The sequence below is a fragment of the Acanthisitta chloris genome, unplaced genomic scaffold (assembly GCF_000695815.1).
Source record: "Acanthisitta chloris isolate BGI_N310 unplaced genomic scaffold, ASM69581v1 scaffold28539, whole genome shotgun sequence".
NCBI lineage: Eukaryota > Metazoa > Chordata > Aves > Passeriformes > Acanthisittidae > Acanthisitta > Acanthisitta chloris.
The window spans coordinates 43135-59129 of NW_008690216.1; the positions used below are offsets into that span (position 1 = coordinate 43135).

Sequence of the window (15995 nt, forward strand, 5' to 3'; positions counted from 1 at the left end):
ACTTTTCACAGGACTCCATGTCACGTCCTAGGGCTTGGATTAAATGCCTCCCTTGATCCTAACCCCATAACCCCATTTGACTGTGGAAGCCAACAGTACTTCACAAAATAAGAGCTAAAAAGTGTGACCTTTGACAACTCATTTCTTACAGCTCTGCTGAAGCCCTTACCTGCTGGTCCACTCCTACAGCATCCAAGCCATCGTACATGATATCCACCCACCCATCCTTGGAGGCCAGAACAAAGAGAGACATCAGGGCCTAGAAACACATGGAAAAAAGTTAGGCACAGTTGCACTAAAGCACTTTTACTTGTAACATCTTACTCTTCTTTGCCCTTTCCTGCCTGAGGATTGTCATTACCTGTCTAATAATGGGACACTTTGATGACCAAGATTTCTCCTGGCAGCAAAAACCTATCAATGCCAGCAATGAGTGGTAATTCGGAAACCACAGTGCTGAAGACAAAAGCAGCTTCATTTCCACCCTCCAGGTCCCTACTGCTCCTGACTAATTAGTCCTTACCATACTGCTAAAATAAGGCTGCGTTGCAGAGATGGTTGAAAATGTCCAGCTCTATTAGACAAGCCTTTCTGCAAGATATATTTGGTTTGTTATGTAGCAGTGAAGCAATTAAGTACTCCACGAAGCCACATGTGCTTGTTCAGTTCCGAAAAGAAGTGTATGCCTGCTTGGAAACACTGCCTTTGGGATTTACAGAGACAGAATGCTGTGTATGTGAACTGAATATTTACTGTGCCTGGCAGTACCCTGTAAGAAAATCCCATGGGATAATAATGCACAGGTTTTAAGTCAAGGAGGCAAAGGAGCAAAGAAGCAGATTACCGTTCTATTAATACCTGGCCGAGATTATCAAAATTATACTTGTGCCGGACCCATTTGTAGCTTGCTTCTGTGCAATCCGATTTATTTGTGATGTTTCGGGTGTCCTCCCCCTGGCAGACAAAAAACTTGCCTTTGAAAAGCTGCAAAAAAACATGCAAACGAGAGAGGAACTGTCAGGGTTCAATCCACAGGATTTCTCTGCAGATGATGAGCGTTTCTCCGGGGTTCTGCACACAGCCCACGCTGACCGGAGCTGTTAAGGGAACTGGCCTCATTCATGCAGGTTATTAAGAGTGAGCAGCCTGTATAATATGCAGCTAATGAGCGAATGCATGATTTGACATCATTTAGGACACCCACCTCATGCATTAGGTTGTCTGGTTCAGTGATCCGAGACTTGCCTAAAGGCCTTTGCTTCTGGGTCGCCAGCTCAAGTGTAGCCCCAACTAATAGCCCAGAGCAGCTATTGGCTTCTTACCACACATGGCACAAGTCCAGTGACTCTCAGCCCACCTGATGACAAATGAAGTGCCACGGGAGCCCTCTGTCAGCAGGGCAAAGGTGGCACCAAAGAGGCTCAGTGATGAACTAAGCTCTGCTCGTAGAGGGCATAAGGGGACACTTCAGAGAGGAGACAAGCCCCTGAGGGTGACGTTGGGCTCTTGTTGAATCAAGACTGCTGTCAGTCCTGCTCTGCTGTCTGATCCTGGATGCTGTGCTCCAGCTGTCATAAGGCTCTGCAGACTGTGCAGGGGTCACTGAAAATATTCCTTCTGCAGAGCTAAAGCAGCCCAATCAGTGCTTGGTACCTGATCCTGAGCTTATTTCCTTTAGTGTAAGCCAGGAGAGATGCAACTCCTGGGGAGTCACCTCCTGATTTATACCTGTACAAGGGACAGGAGCCCTTGCTTAATTCTAGACCTGGTGCTTTCTGTGCACAGAACAGTGGCAGGGATGATTACTGCTTCAGACAGGGTGATTGATGCTAGCAGGATGGATGGTATCAAAGCCCAGGAGACAGCCAACAAATCTGCTTTTATTTGCTGACTGAAGCTATTGACATTACTGTTGGTGGGGAAATGGCAGCCTCCTCTCCAGGCTCCTTAAAACACCACCTGGGCATACAGAGAAGAGATGCTGATGGGGTTTGAGCTGTTGTTCTAGACAAATATCTGTAGAAATAATAGTGAACAAGATAAACCCACACGTTACTCCATGGGTTTCCTTCAGAAATCAACAGCAGAAGGATGGTCTCTAGGCATGCAAAATTAATCACTGCTCAACGCAATCACAAAACTTCTGGATGCAAGAAGAGAAGTATTCCCTGATCTTTCCTTTGAGAAACACTAACCATGGTAAGGCAGACTGGGGAGATATAGTCTTCACAGAGAAAAGTTTTAATTAAGCAGGAAGGTAAACAACTGGTTTTAATATATTGTCTGTAAATATAACTTCTCCAGGAGCTGGTCTGTAATGCTACTCAGATGGGAGCACTAACAGTGTTTGGAAATACAAAGCCCAATTTGCAAAGATGCTGATCCCTGTTAGGGCTTCACACTTTAACACTACAACACTTCCGAAAGGAAAAGGACCCAGTGTTTCCTATTGCACTTGTTTTATCCATTTATTTCTTGTGTCTTATTAATGACTCTTCACCTGTGGGCAGCTCTACAACCAACACAGGACACACAATTAGAAACTTTGACGTCTGGATTTTAATAGCATTAAACCCCTCTAGCTTGATCCCCAGCTTCTATTTAAATGGAAAAACTAACTGCAACTTTGAGAGATCATCTTTTTATAGAAAATAGCTACGGCCTCATCTTACACCTAATTAGACATAAATATTAACTGAGAATTTTGCATCCTGAATACAGGATCAGTCTTGCTTGTATCTACCACCGAAGCACATCAATAGTCATGACAATTTAACGTAAGACTGCAAGTCACCAGGGAAAGCATTGCAATTATCAGGGAGGAAATTCAAAGAGCATACTGCAAGTTTCAGAGTTTGGCATAAATTTTCCCATGTCTGAGCCTTATATTGTTTTACAGAATATGCTTAGTTTTATGAATCTGTTTAGTATAATGGATGGATGCTGTTATACTCTAATGCTAAGCCAATCTAGGAGCTGAGGTGGTTATGGATGGCATGATTTTCTTCTCTGTTTATTTGCAATGCTGTATTTATTATTTAAACAGTATATTAGTGTAAAATATTATATAAGACACCTTTCCAAAACAAAGCCAAACGGAGCTGCTTTCCAAGGCTGGCTCTGACAGATCAGATAAACTTCAGAAAGAAATAAGTGTTATGTCAGAATATTTATATGAAGCAATCTCTTCTTCCCAGGTAATGAGAAACCAATTGCATTGGAAACTCTGCTACTTTTCCCCCGGGTTCTTGCACTCCTGGGACTGAGGTTATTGCCAGCAGAGCTGGCAGGAAACAGACTCAGAAATCTCTATTTCTACAAGCTTTCTGTTACACAAACTGTCAGAATCTGAATGAAGCTCCAAGTCAAGGGCTCTCTGGAGTTTACAAATCAACAATTTCAGCTCTGAGTTTCTATTTCCCTATCGGTTTATAACTAGAAGAAAGGTGAAGGGGAGATCATAAAATCATTGCATGGTTTGGGTTGGAAGGGATGTTTTTAGGTCATCTAGTCCAACTCCCTGCAAAAAGCAGGGACACCTGTCCAACCTAACCTCAGTCACAGTTCAGAATGGCTCATAACATGCCCACTGATACAGATACCCAGATGTGGGGCTATCTGGGGCTTGTTATGCTTTTAGGTTAGGTGCTGAGGCTTACAGGGGACTCACCTGAACTCCCAGGATCCCAAAGATTATGAAAAAGGCACAGCAGATAACCACAATGTTCCCAATGGGCTTCAGAGATGACATAAGAGTCTCCACCACCAGCTTCAGTCCTTGGGCTCGACTAATGACTCTGCAGGGGTAAGTAAGGACAAGAGCTGTTAGTCCTCCTCCTGCCCAGTTCTGTCTCCTACCAAGATAGAAGATAGGGAGAACACTGCATTAGGAAAATTTTTAGAATGACAAATAACTCAAAAATCATGATGGAAAAAGCAGTTCTGGAAGATTGACCTGTGAGATTACGGAGGTGTTGGAGTGAAAGTGTCTGCCTACACATACAGCTTTGCATAAATGAATAGAAGGAGAACAAGCATGAGGAACCAGGCCAGAAAATTCAGCCACTTTGTTTGGGCCATCTGTGCAAATATAGACTTTTATGCCTGTTGCCTGTCCAGGACTGCAAAGACAGAGCCTCTCAGTGCCCCTTCCTGCATAGATTTAGGCAAGGCTCTTCATTTCCCTGTCTCAGCCTGTGAAATGGTGCAGCCACTCTTACACAGCTACCTGTACATCTGCAGTCATTACAGAATCATAGAATGGCTCAGGTTGGAAGGGACCTTTAAAGGTCATCTAATCCAATCCCCTGCAATGAGCAAGGACACCTTCCATTAGATCAAGCTGCTCAGAGCCCTGTCCAGCCAGACCTTGAATATTTCCAGGGATGGGGCATCTACCACCTCTCTGGGCAACCTGAACCAGTGTTTCACCACTCTTGTCTTATAAAAAAATAATCTGTACATGTCCTTATAGTGCTGCTGTATGCAGAGACCTGAGCTACCCCCTCAGACCATCACAGTCTCTGCTTTACACACACTGTACAGCCTCAACTATGAACTGTCTTCCAGGTGAAACTTCACTGGCAGGACCATAAGTATCTAACCTAATTTCTGTAGCTCCTCTCTGTCTGGTATCATACAAAATTTCATAACGGAGGATTAAATCACATCAGAAAGTTGGGGAAGAATAATGTGGACATCATGACTGAAGCAGGTAGGAAAAGTAGAAACTGTACTATACTTTCAAGGACAATGTTGCAATGAAAGGACAAGGTTTGTGTGATTTAAAGAAGCTATCTCACCATGCTGGGAAAGATGAACGAGGTATTCAGGCACACCGACCTGAAGGTGGGGACCAAGAAAGGCATCTGAAGAGGTTACATGCCTCCCTCCTCTTGATGCCAACTGGAATTAAGCATTTCACTAGTGCTGTAAATCAATTTGTAGTGATGCCATAGAAACTGCTTTCCCAAGGCAGAAGTGGCTGTCTGCTGTGGAGGTCAGGGAAGGGAAGTGCCTGTGTGCTTCTGGGTGCTGGCTGGTGATTCTTTTGAACACTTGGCACTCAAATGTGCCACAAACTTCCCCAACTTCTTATTTCTGCCTGGGTCTCTCTTTTGCCATGGGACTCCTCTCACTGCTTTTCCCGTTTCACCCCTAGTCTGGCTCTACCACCTGAAGCACAATTGGAGTTTTGTTGCCTGGAGAGGATCCTAATTCTCTTCCTCTTGCCCTCTCTTTCCTGGGCATGGTGCTCCCAGCAGAGGTCCCCATGGACACATCCACACGTGGCCTCAGCTGGGACCACAGCCAACCTGCACCAGCTCTCTCCTGCCCCAGAACATGCAGGTTGAGCAAACTGCAGTGCTCAGTGCACAGGCACCAGCTCTTACCAAAACTGTTGGCTTTAAACAGTATCCTGAAAAGCTAAAGCTTATTTCCTTTTTCTCTGGTTAAATATTTACTTAAAATGTCAAGGGCAACTCATCAGCTATCATTTAAGACAGAAACAGATGGTGGTATTTTTATCCACTCTCTCACACAAAAATCAGATGCTGCTATTCCTCACACTGGGCATCTCTGCCAGGTAGGTGCTGTGGGTCTCTAATTCAGACATCCTCAGCTTTCCTGATGCTCAGATCTGGGGGTTTTAGGGAATGAACTAGATGGGGAGAAGGCTGAAGGACCAGAAGGGAATGCCCCTGGGAAGAGTGTGACCCCCATGAGCAGCGTGGAGACTGGTCAGTGTGAGCTGTCAAAGCTGCTCATGGGAATTAGCCCAAGTTGAGGTCCTGGCTGTTGCTGCCACATTGTACCTGCACCAGGGCTGGGAACTGAGCCCAGGGCAGCTAGAGAGGAGAGCAGGTCAGTGTACCTGGCTCAATGAGCCAGTTAATGCAGCCTAACAGGCTGTGGCTGAGTGCACAAAGCAAGACTTGGGCTGGACAGTCTGAGGCTGAACCTCTCCTCTGGCTCCTCAGATGGTCTAAAAACCTCACCACCCCTTACATATTGCCCTCACACAGTCCTGGGTGAAATGCCACACCTGCCAAACTACAAATGGGAAACTGAGCCATGGGAGGACCTCAGGATGTGTTGTCAGAAGTACACAGGCAACTAATTTTCAATTATTTAAATGGAAATCATGTACATTGGTGCCCTTAGGGATCCTAACTTATGCATTCTGTTCACTGTCACACAGAACACAACTTGAGACTTCTAAACTGAAGTTCTATGGTCTAAACTACTTGGGCATCCTTAAATTTTGGGCAACAAGGAAGAAATTCAGTCTCCAGAGTTTAAAGTTGATAATTTTCTCCAGCACTTATTAAGAAGTGCTGCTCTAGAAATAATAAAGTGATTTCCCTTGTGAGATACTATTTGGTATCCAGCTGAGATAGAAAATAGGAGGTTACTTGTCTGACTTTGCAAAGTCATGTGTGTGTTGTGGAAAAAAAAAGGCTGAAAAACTGCAGTGTTTGGCTGCTTTCAGTGTTTTGATCAACCAGGGAATTCCTCAACTAAGAATGCATTAGGGTAAAAGCTGCCACCAGTTTAGCTCCATGCCAGTGCTGTTTTCAGCCCTACAGGGAGAAAAGGCTTTGAAAAGATTTTGAAAATAATAGTTCTTACTAATGAAAACCTCCAGACCTTGGCACTGCCTCAGACTAAGGACCTGATCCAGTGCTGAGGCAAGTCTGTGCAAAGACTCCTGCAGCAATCCTGAGAGTCTGATAACTCTCTTAGAGGTGTCAATGAAATTCTCAGCTTTTCCAGATTTGTAGTATCACCTCCAATATGTCAGCATACAGCACCTCACCAATACTGCCCAAGGTCCTACTGATATCAGGCTTATGAACTCATACTATCTGACCCACACTCCTGCAATTTATTGCTGAAGGATGTGGCTGATTTGGAGCTCTCTGGTTGTGCCAGAGCCATAGACCTGCTGAGGTTCCATTCAGCACAATTCCAGTCTGCATCAGGTATATGAAAAATGGAGAAATTGAAATAAGACCTTCTTTTTTCTTTTTCAATGTAAAGAAATGTTAATCCCTCAAGTTCCCCCTGGTTCTGCTGGTCTCAGCATTCCCAATGCTGTTAAAATCCCTGGTGTGAGACACTCCAAACCCACTGCCAGCCTCATCCCAGCTGGATCCATTACCAACATTAAGCCTGATCAGAGCTCCCAGAAGTAGCACTTAGATGAAGTAACAGATCAATGTTAATGAAGATCTTCCTCCACAGATTAAAAAAAAATCAGCAAAGGTGATAATATGATAGAAGAGAGTCGATGAAATTGCTATTTCATACCGTGATGGTATGAAAAGTGAATGATTTATCTATCTACCTCCGAAGTCAAAGCCTAGGCTCTGTAGAGAGTAAAACAGTGCTGAAGTCCACCCACATTAAATCTGAATACATTCTCAATTTTGATTTCTCTTGTATCTTAAGCTACAACACTTGATCCCAACAACAGCAGGTTGAACGCATTAGAAAGGAATGTTATTGTATAAGCAATCCCTTTACTGGCTGAAACATCAGAGGATCATGGAAACATCTTTAAATGTCACTCCTTTGTGAATTTATTTTTGGAATTCTGGTCACAAAGCTGGGCTCCTATCCTCATGGATTCAATTTGGAGGCTGATAATCAATCATGCAATCAAAACCCCGTGATTGGCACACCAGGCCAGTTGGTTTGTTTTTTTTTTTATGCTTGGGCAAAAGGCAGAAGCTTGTGTGGTTTTGTGTACTGCGAAAAGCAACAGGGTTGTTTCCACAGGAGAAAATCAGAGACAGAATGAGGGAGGTCTTTTGCAAGAATCCCCTTCCAGACCATCGATGGGGAAAGCCAACACAGAGAGGATGAGAGCTGTCCCTGCTCTTGAGCTGAGTGTGACACGCACAGCTGTGGCTTGGCTTCCCACTGAGAGTGTCCTCCCCCGCAGCCCTGTCCCTGAGTGTCCACAGAAAGGGAGGCCAGAAGGAGCTGGGTTTGCTCCTCTGTGGTGGGGGTGGAGCATTTGCTTTGGACTCTGCCCTATGCCTTCCCAGAAAAGAAAAAACGTTGGCTCAGCCTCCACAGGAGACTTCACCCAGACACAGAGACTGGAGCCATGGTGTGCAAAGACCTCAGGTCACCTGTCCCAGCTGTCGTCTCCTGTTGCTCCAGCTGAACATCCCAGGCAGGGAGGATGTGATCCCTGAGCCACAGGCTGCAGCCTGCGGCAAAGGCAACATGGGCAGCTGTGGGCAGAGGCATGACCAGGGCAGCCCAGATGTGCAGTGCAGAGGCAGATGGGTTTCCACATGCAGAGATTTATGACTTACTGAAAAGCCCCTAGTTTGATGGCTGCTTTTTCATTTCCTACAAATCTAATTACAGGGAAACAGAACTGATTCTGAACATATTTAGGGAATGGGCTTGTTGCTGTCTTTTTATGCTTCCTTTGTAGTAGAAAGCAGCCTGTTGGCTCAAAACATTCACATGCTCTCTTGAGAAAACATATCAAATGCCAACAGGAATGGAACAGCAATGGAAGAGCCTAATCCTGCACATGCTCCAGATGGCAGGTGTTCCTCCATCCTGTAGTTACTCAGTGGATTATTCCCCAGAACTGCAGACTACTCATTCACATAGGTGACTACAGAGAAAGGCTGGAGTTCAAAAAGACCCAAGTCCTGGCCAGGCAGACCAATAATCTACAAAGAAGCATACAGTGCTTTTACCAGGTCAGAGAGGTGAGACTAGCAGGGCTCAACATAACCCAAATGTCTTCCTCTAGATCCTCTTTAAGCACAGAACATCAAAAGAGAAACTTGCATTCCACAGTTCAGAGATGAGAAATCAATCCTTCTTTTACACAGAGCTATCCAGATTATTTTATAGGTTTTCTTAACACAGGTCAAAAATCAGGCAAAACAGAAACGCAGAGAGGAGCAGATCTCCCCAACCAGCAATTGCACAGAAACCGCCCCAGAAACTGCAGCTGACATGAGATGCCAGGGGACACATGAAGAAGGAAAAGTCTGAATTGGAGTCACATAGGAAGACAGTCTACTCACATGATGAGAGAGCTGAACCACCCCAGTGGTGCTAGCTGTCCAGATAAAAATGATGAAAAGCAGCACATGTCCTAAAACTCACCAGGTACAACACACACACAGAGCCTGATTGAACAGAATATCTTTTATAGCTGTTGAGAATATTCGAAAGATATACATATAGGCATGGCCATTGTTATTTAGACTTATTATTCACACAGGGGCAGTAAACCAACATCTTCTATCAGAAGCAGGGTCCTATTTTTTCTGTCTTGAAAGAGAAAATTCTGACTCAAAGCGAACCTTTTATGAAGGAAGCAGCAGTAAGATATGACAGGCACACAAAGATGCTTTGAGCAGGAAGGTTTATTAGCTGCTGCATAACAAGAGCAGCAACAATGGCATTGAAGAGGGACTGCATTTAGCATGGAGAGAAACCTTCATGCCTTGGGGTACAGGTCACAAACAGATGCCTGTTTGGAAGAGGTTGGTCCTTGGGCAGGTTCTCATCAGAGGGGAGCCTGCCCCTGGAGCATGGGATACTGCCTGCTGGCAGAGATGGGGAATCAACTTAGCTGGACAATTGCTTTCATCTTGTCTGGGCCATTTTCAAAATAAATGTCTCTGTAAAATTAATGGGGAGATGGAGAAAAAAAAGTTTCTTTGCATTCTAGGTTAAGCAACAGTTGAGTCTGTGCTTCTTTAAAAATTATCTACCACCTGCTACTAATTTCCTTCTTTGTTACGAAAGCCATTGACTGCCTGAAGGAAAGGGAGAAAAGAAGCTGTTAAGCTACACTTTACACAGAGCAAATGAGAACACAAATAGCAGGGGATGTGTGTTTTAATGAGCAAAAGAGGCATTGATCAGTTTACTATTGCACTTGGGGCTGGTCCCAAAACACAGCGAGTGCCCAGAGCTCCTTGTGGCTCAGCAGGACCTGCAGACACTCATTGTCTGCGGAGCCGCAGGAGGTTGGGACAACGCTGGGGACAGACACTGTGCCCTTGTCTTGTCTGCCCCTTCCCTTGCACAAATGCTCATCCCCCACTTTGGCACACACATCCTATGCTCCCTTAGGTCTTCCTCAGCCTACCTTAAGGGCCGCAGCGTCCTCAGCAGCCTCAGAACCCGCAGCATTCCCAGGATTTTCGTGCCGCTGTCTGACACCATCGAGACCAGGATATCGATGACGGAGATGAGAACCAGCACCCCATCCAGCACGTTCCAGCTGCTCTTCAAGTAGGCTTTCTCTCCAAAACACAAGCCTAGTGCCACCACCTGCCCGGACACCAAGTTGCAACAAATTATGACTAGAACATCCAATATGTTTGTTCCAGTTAGCAACCTGCTGGGAATGTGTTATTTACAGATACAAGTCTGTGAGTCCATTTGCTTCCCAGTACTGAAGCCTAATTAGACAAACCAGCAAAATGTTCTATTGAAAGAATAATAAAAATACCTCTGCAGAATCTTCCCAAGTTGTCTCTTAGAGCTGATGTACTTTTAATGCAGATAAACCTACCTGCATAAAAGTGTTCCTAACACGTTTAGCTCTGGCATGAAAAAAAAATGTGATCACATTTTATTCCTGCAGACTGCAGGGGAGAAGGTTCAGAGTGGCTGACCCAAAGCAATCATGTACAGGCTTTGCAAATAAAGAAACTAGAGAAACTTTCCAGAGAAAGAGCAATTGTTCAGCGAGATGATTATGAATTACACAAGAGAGATTTACAGCAATGAGTTTCTGAGCCTTCTGCCTCAAATCCAGCAAAAGTGTTTCAACGTGCTTAAATCTCTCCCTCTTCAGGAAAGCACACAGCAGCTTAGGTTGTTGAGGACAACTGGTTGTTGAAGACAATGAGACTTACATGCATGGTTGAAGTTAAGCGTGTGCTCGAGAGCTTTGCTGAATAGGGAAGGATTGCTGAATTGAAGGATCCCATTGCTCATATAATGGTGTAAATCAAGACCAACTTCAGTGAAATTGCTCTGATGTAAAACGTGCTCAGAATAAGGCATGTGGTAGGTATTTGAATATGATTCAGGAGAGAAAAATATACACCTCACTCGCAGCTGGTAGATCTAGGGGATTTTTGAGTCCACCATAATAAAAAAAAAATCACTAATGTGACAGAGGCACACTTATCCTCCAGCTTCATTTACCTTAACTGTCATCTCGGTCAGGAAGATAACTGTAAAGATGTAGTTGGAGAGCGTTAGGAAAATCCGTTCCTATGAAAAAGATAAGAGAGAGAGACAATGTTTTATACCCTGCTCTCTGCAGCTGTACATCTCCCCATGCCTATTTGGGTGGTTGATAACTGTTCTCCAGCTTCTGTGCTGAAACAAGCCTTGCACCGTTTGCTCGCCAAGAGGAGAAAATCCAAATATTTGGCCAATAACACTGTGCATGGTTCAGGCCCTGCCAGTACCCAGCTCTGTGTCAGCACCATGGACAGGGGCAGCTGCTGGCACCTGCCCCCAAAATCTCCCTATTTGCCCCCAAATCCTCTCTGTCTCCCTGCAGATTCCCCCTCTCCAGCAGAAACAGGGAGCTGTGACCCCCCCTGAAGCACGCTTGGCAAACCTCTACCTGCCCCTCACCTGCAGACGTCACCGCACAGTGCAAATATCACTGAGCTCCCAATTCTCCTAGAAATTAAGTCAATATTAGACTGGCTGAGCTGTGAGGCAGCAGGACCCATGGGATGCTGAAGCACAGCTGGCATGAGTTGTCACAGCTCCAGTGAAGCCAGCAACGCTCTGGGGCTTTATGCCAGCTGAGACCTGCCCCCAAAAGGTTGATTCACTCGCCCAAAGCCACAGGCTAGACCTGGCGTGCAGCCCAACAGCCTCATCTCCCAGTCCCTTGTGTTATCCACCAGACCATGCCATCCTCACTGCCACCACTCTGCAATAGCAGCTAGTGATTACAGATGAGACCATGGACTGGTTCCCTATCTGCAGTTAGCAGAAACCTTTCTTTTTAATGATGATCATTAAATAAATTACACTTTTCCCTAATCCCTGAACAATCTCTGATTGCCTGTACTGAGAAATGGACAGCAGAAGGTGGAGGCTGGAGGAAAGATGATGCATGTGCATGTATGCATGTGTGCATACAATTGAACCAGCCCCAGTTCTGCTAATAACAATTTTGGATTTATTTCTGCCTGTCCCTACTGAGCAGTCCTGTAAGAGATGCAGATCTCGCTCAAAATGAGATGCAATTTAAACAAGACAAAACACCTTGGCAACTCTCTCGCTTGCCAGATCATGATTTACTGAAAGTGACTCAGGAACCACACAGTAGCTTGTTTCCATACTGGGTCCATAATTAATTAGGACCTGCACTGTGATTGCATGAGCTGTGATAGGAAACATCTTCGGCCGTCAGCTGACTGCCACACAAAAGACTGCTGTAGAGGGGCAGGCAGTGGGCAGGAGGGAGAGGGTAGGGACCTGCTTGTTCAGCTGGAGATAAAACAGCAATAGCACAGAGGAGAGACTAAGGATATTGCATTCCTCCCTGGCAAGCGCGTGGCTATTTTGAAGGATAATCTCCCCGGCCCATGTCGTGCACTCTGCAGTGGGGAGCTCATGCTGGCTAGCAACAGCATCCCCCGTTCTGATAAGCCAGCAGAAACTGGGACAGGGAAAAAAAAGAAAATCCACAGCTCAGGGAAGCAAAGAACAATTATTTTAAACAACTCAACCTAAACTAACTCTCTCGGTTTCCAGATGAGAGCTCCTTCAGCACAGGCAGGGCCCACGCACTCCTCCTGGCTCCCCTGCCTATCACTCAGCATCCACCTTCTCCTGTGGAGTCTGTGTGGCTCCCAGACTATGGTCCAGCTCAGCTCCAGCCCTGGATGACCTGTTTTGGTCCTCTTGGTTATAACCTGATGGTGATGAACCTCACACCAGTCCCTATCTCCTTTACTCTCTGCACTTTTCTAACACCTGCAAACTCCACATCATCTTCTCCTCCTCTCCTGCATCAAGTACTAGGTTTGCATGCTACAGCTCTTTGCTTTGGTCTCCTCTTGGCTCACACATGTCACCCCATTCCCTACATGCCAACTGCAGCTCCTTTCAGAGCCAGGCTTGGTGGGTGGTGGCTCTCAGAGGACACAGCAAGGGGATTCAAAGAAGCATTTGAGATTTTAAGGGACATTCTCAGGACACCCCATTTGGGGAGCAGCAGGGTGATTTCCTCCTGCTAAATTGGCTGGCAGAGAGCCCTGCCCTCTTCTTGCAGCTGTGAGTTGGTACACCACAACTGAAATGAAAAAAATGGATTTAGGAGAGGGAGGAGGGACTGCTGGGCAAACTGCTACAGTAAGAAAGACTACTAGGGAATGCTTAAAATAAGCACAGAGCAGACAAGACTCCAGTTTTAAGGTCTTGCATTGAAAATCCACAAAAATGAACAGCCTGACACGCCTACATCAACAAACCAGGATTCTTTACAATTGCAATATGAGCAGTCTTGTGCAAAACATCAGAAAGAGCCCAATGCATCTCAGCCCCAATCTAGGTTAAAATAAAAAAGCAATAGATGGTTCCACTCCTGTGATTGACAGATGTTGGTGCTGTGAGGGGCTGGTTTGAGGAATCCTTACATAGTGTATTAAAACAAAGCAGTTCAGGGAAATGGCATTACAGTGCCTGTATCAATTCAGTTTTTCTAGTGTCACAACAAAGCTGATACACAAAGGGGAGAGAAGAGTATGAAATGAACAGTTTCCTCCATTCCCTTCACACCACACATACGTGCCCGTGGGGAACAGATGGAAGAAACGAACATTGTGTTGAGAGAGGCAAAGTGTTTGAAGGTTTCTCAGAGAAGGAAACTGAGACAGATGTCATGCTATGTCATGTGTTAAAACCTCGATCGTGCTTCCAGAAATGGGATACTGCATATATTGCAGACCACAAGCTCTGCTCTTATGCTTTGAAAAGAGGTTGGGTAGGGACCAGGAGAGTTGCTGTACCTAATTCAAAGGATACACAAGGAGTGTTGGCAGCTTCCCATTTTAAAAAGCAAAAGAAAGTGAGACCAAGTGCACAGGGGTACAAGCCAAGGGTGTTTGCTCCACAAGGAGCACAGGAAAACCTTAACCTCAGAAACTCACAGCACTGTTAGGCTCGATTTTGGGTCGTTCCATGGCAATGGTAATACAGTTGAGGAAAATGATCACCAAGACAACATGATCAAACATCTTGTGAGTGATGATTCTATTGCACATCAGACGGAATCTGCAAAGAAAGTGAAAAAAAAAAAAAAAGAGGAGACACAGATTAGCTATTAACGCTCGACTGGCTGGGGAGACACGCAGCAGCTCGACGCATGGCAGGGGAACCGAGTGCCCCGTTTGTAAAGCAGATGAGCTCCAATCTCCCAATCCCCTCCCTGGCAGAGCTACATGCTGTGGGCAGATCAGGGTAGGAATAGAAAAGAATCTGAGCTACAGAATTGGGCCACAAATTTCAAGCCCTGGTTATGTTCACAGAGGGGTTTGTGTTGCCTGGAATGAAGCAGCTGCTTCCACAACTTGGACATACAACCAGGTTTGGATCCAACCCCCTACCTGGTTCCTAATGCTCAGTTTTAGTTTAAGTAAAGGAAGAAATACTCCCAGCGAGCCCATAAGAGTTGAGCACACATGGAACAAAGGGACAGAAGCTATTTATTGTGACAGATGGCTGTACACTGACCCAGGATTTATAATACCGTATTACATTTCCCAAAGTCTGTTTCTGAAAATCTCTCTAATCTTTGTATGAATGAACCTGAACGCTGTCCAGGGCCCTCCGGCTCCAGCACGGGAAACCCTTGCTGCGCGTGTCCAGAGGAACGCATAGGAGAGCACGGAGCCCAGATGGCCCTGGCATGGCCAGGCTTTGGGAAGGGCAGAGCCAGGGGCCTGCAGGCAAGGAGAGGGTGTTCTCTGGGAGAGGGAGAAAGGGAAGCAGGAGGAAATAGAAGTCCAGCCAAGAGGTGGGTTGAGCAGGTCAAGGAGTGCCTCTTACTGAGCTGTAAGTGTGCGGCAGGCACAAATCCATTTTTCTCCCCTTTGCTCCAAATTCCCCACACTCCACCAAGTGAAAAACTTGCAGAGCACTGGCATCACTGCCAGAACCTGATGAAGCTGCACCCATGCCCTGGGCTGTGGGTCTCTACTGGGCACTCCTGTGCCAGGGCTCTCTGCAGCCAGCAGCTGTTTGCTGTCATGCTGGGGCTAGAAGTTTTGTGGACTGACATATAGAGACCCATCTGGGCTTGATGAGCAGTTGAGCCATCACAAAAAGGACACCCATGCTTGGCATGCTACCCTTGCCTGAGCACTCTGCCTTACCTCGACTGAGGGGCGAAGATGTAGATGGACCAGGAGTCTCTCTCTTTGCAGCAGGCAGGGAGCCGTGCCCGTACCCAAGCCTTCATGCGGTCCCTTTTGCTCTAGGAGGAAAATATACAGACCAGGAGGAAAACACAGAGAGAATTGTTAAAACAATAAACCCTCAAAACTTCCCAGTGAAGGACTTGGGGCAGTTTTTCACTAAACATATTTCCAAGTGCTCAGTAAAGCTGAAATAAAATGATCTTCCCCAAAAGACCCCGCTGGGCAGGGGAAGCAGCTCTGGCAGCCGAGCGAGGGATGTGCCAGCCCTGTGAGCTCACAGGTTTGGTCTTGCTTCTTCCTTCGCACGATAACTGTGTCTAGCACATGGTTATCAGAGAGGACAAACATGATAAATTGCCCAGAGGACTGATAACCCACTCTGACCAGCCTCAGTCCCTCCAGATATTCATCAGATGCTTGTCTGAATCTTCTAAGGTAGTTTGGGGTATTTTTGCATGGTTTTTTGCTGTCTGGGTTTTTTAAATGAATACAGAATGCTTATGTGAGAGGTTATAAAGGAAGCAGAGGGAGGTATTC

General features: G+C 45.8%; 1 protein-coding gene across 1 annotated transcript in view; it reads right to left on the bottom strand.

Annotated features, from left to right (window-relative positions):
* Positions 1–15995, bottom strand: part of LOC103808937 (voltage-dependent T-type calcium channel subunit alpha-1G-like) — a gene marked incomplete at its 5' end in the record, with an annotated part of 52586 nt that overhangs the window by 31218 nt on the left and 5373 nt on the right. The window contains 7 exons of the mRNA XM_009081745.1: positions 170–259; positions 859–984; positions 3671–3797; positions 10145–10329; positions 11215–11283; positions 14190–14313; positions 15414–15514. Of these exons, the coding sequence (XP_009079993.1) occupies positions 170–259; positions 859–984; positions 3671–3797; positions 10145–10329; positions 11215–11283; positions 14190–14313; positions 15414–15514 (822 nt within the window). The remainder of the gene's footprint in view (positions 1–169; positions 260–858; positions 985–3670; positions 3798–10144; positions 10330–11214; positions 11284–14189; positions 14314–15413; positions 15515–15995) is intronic.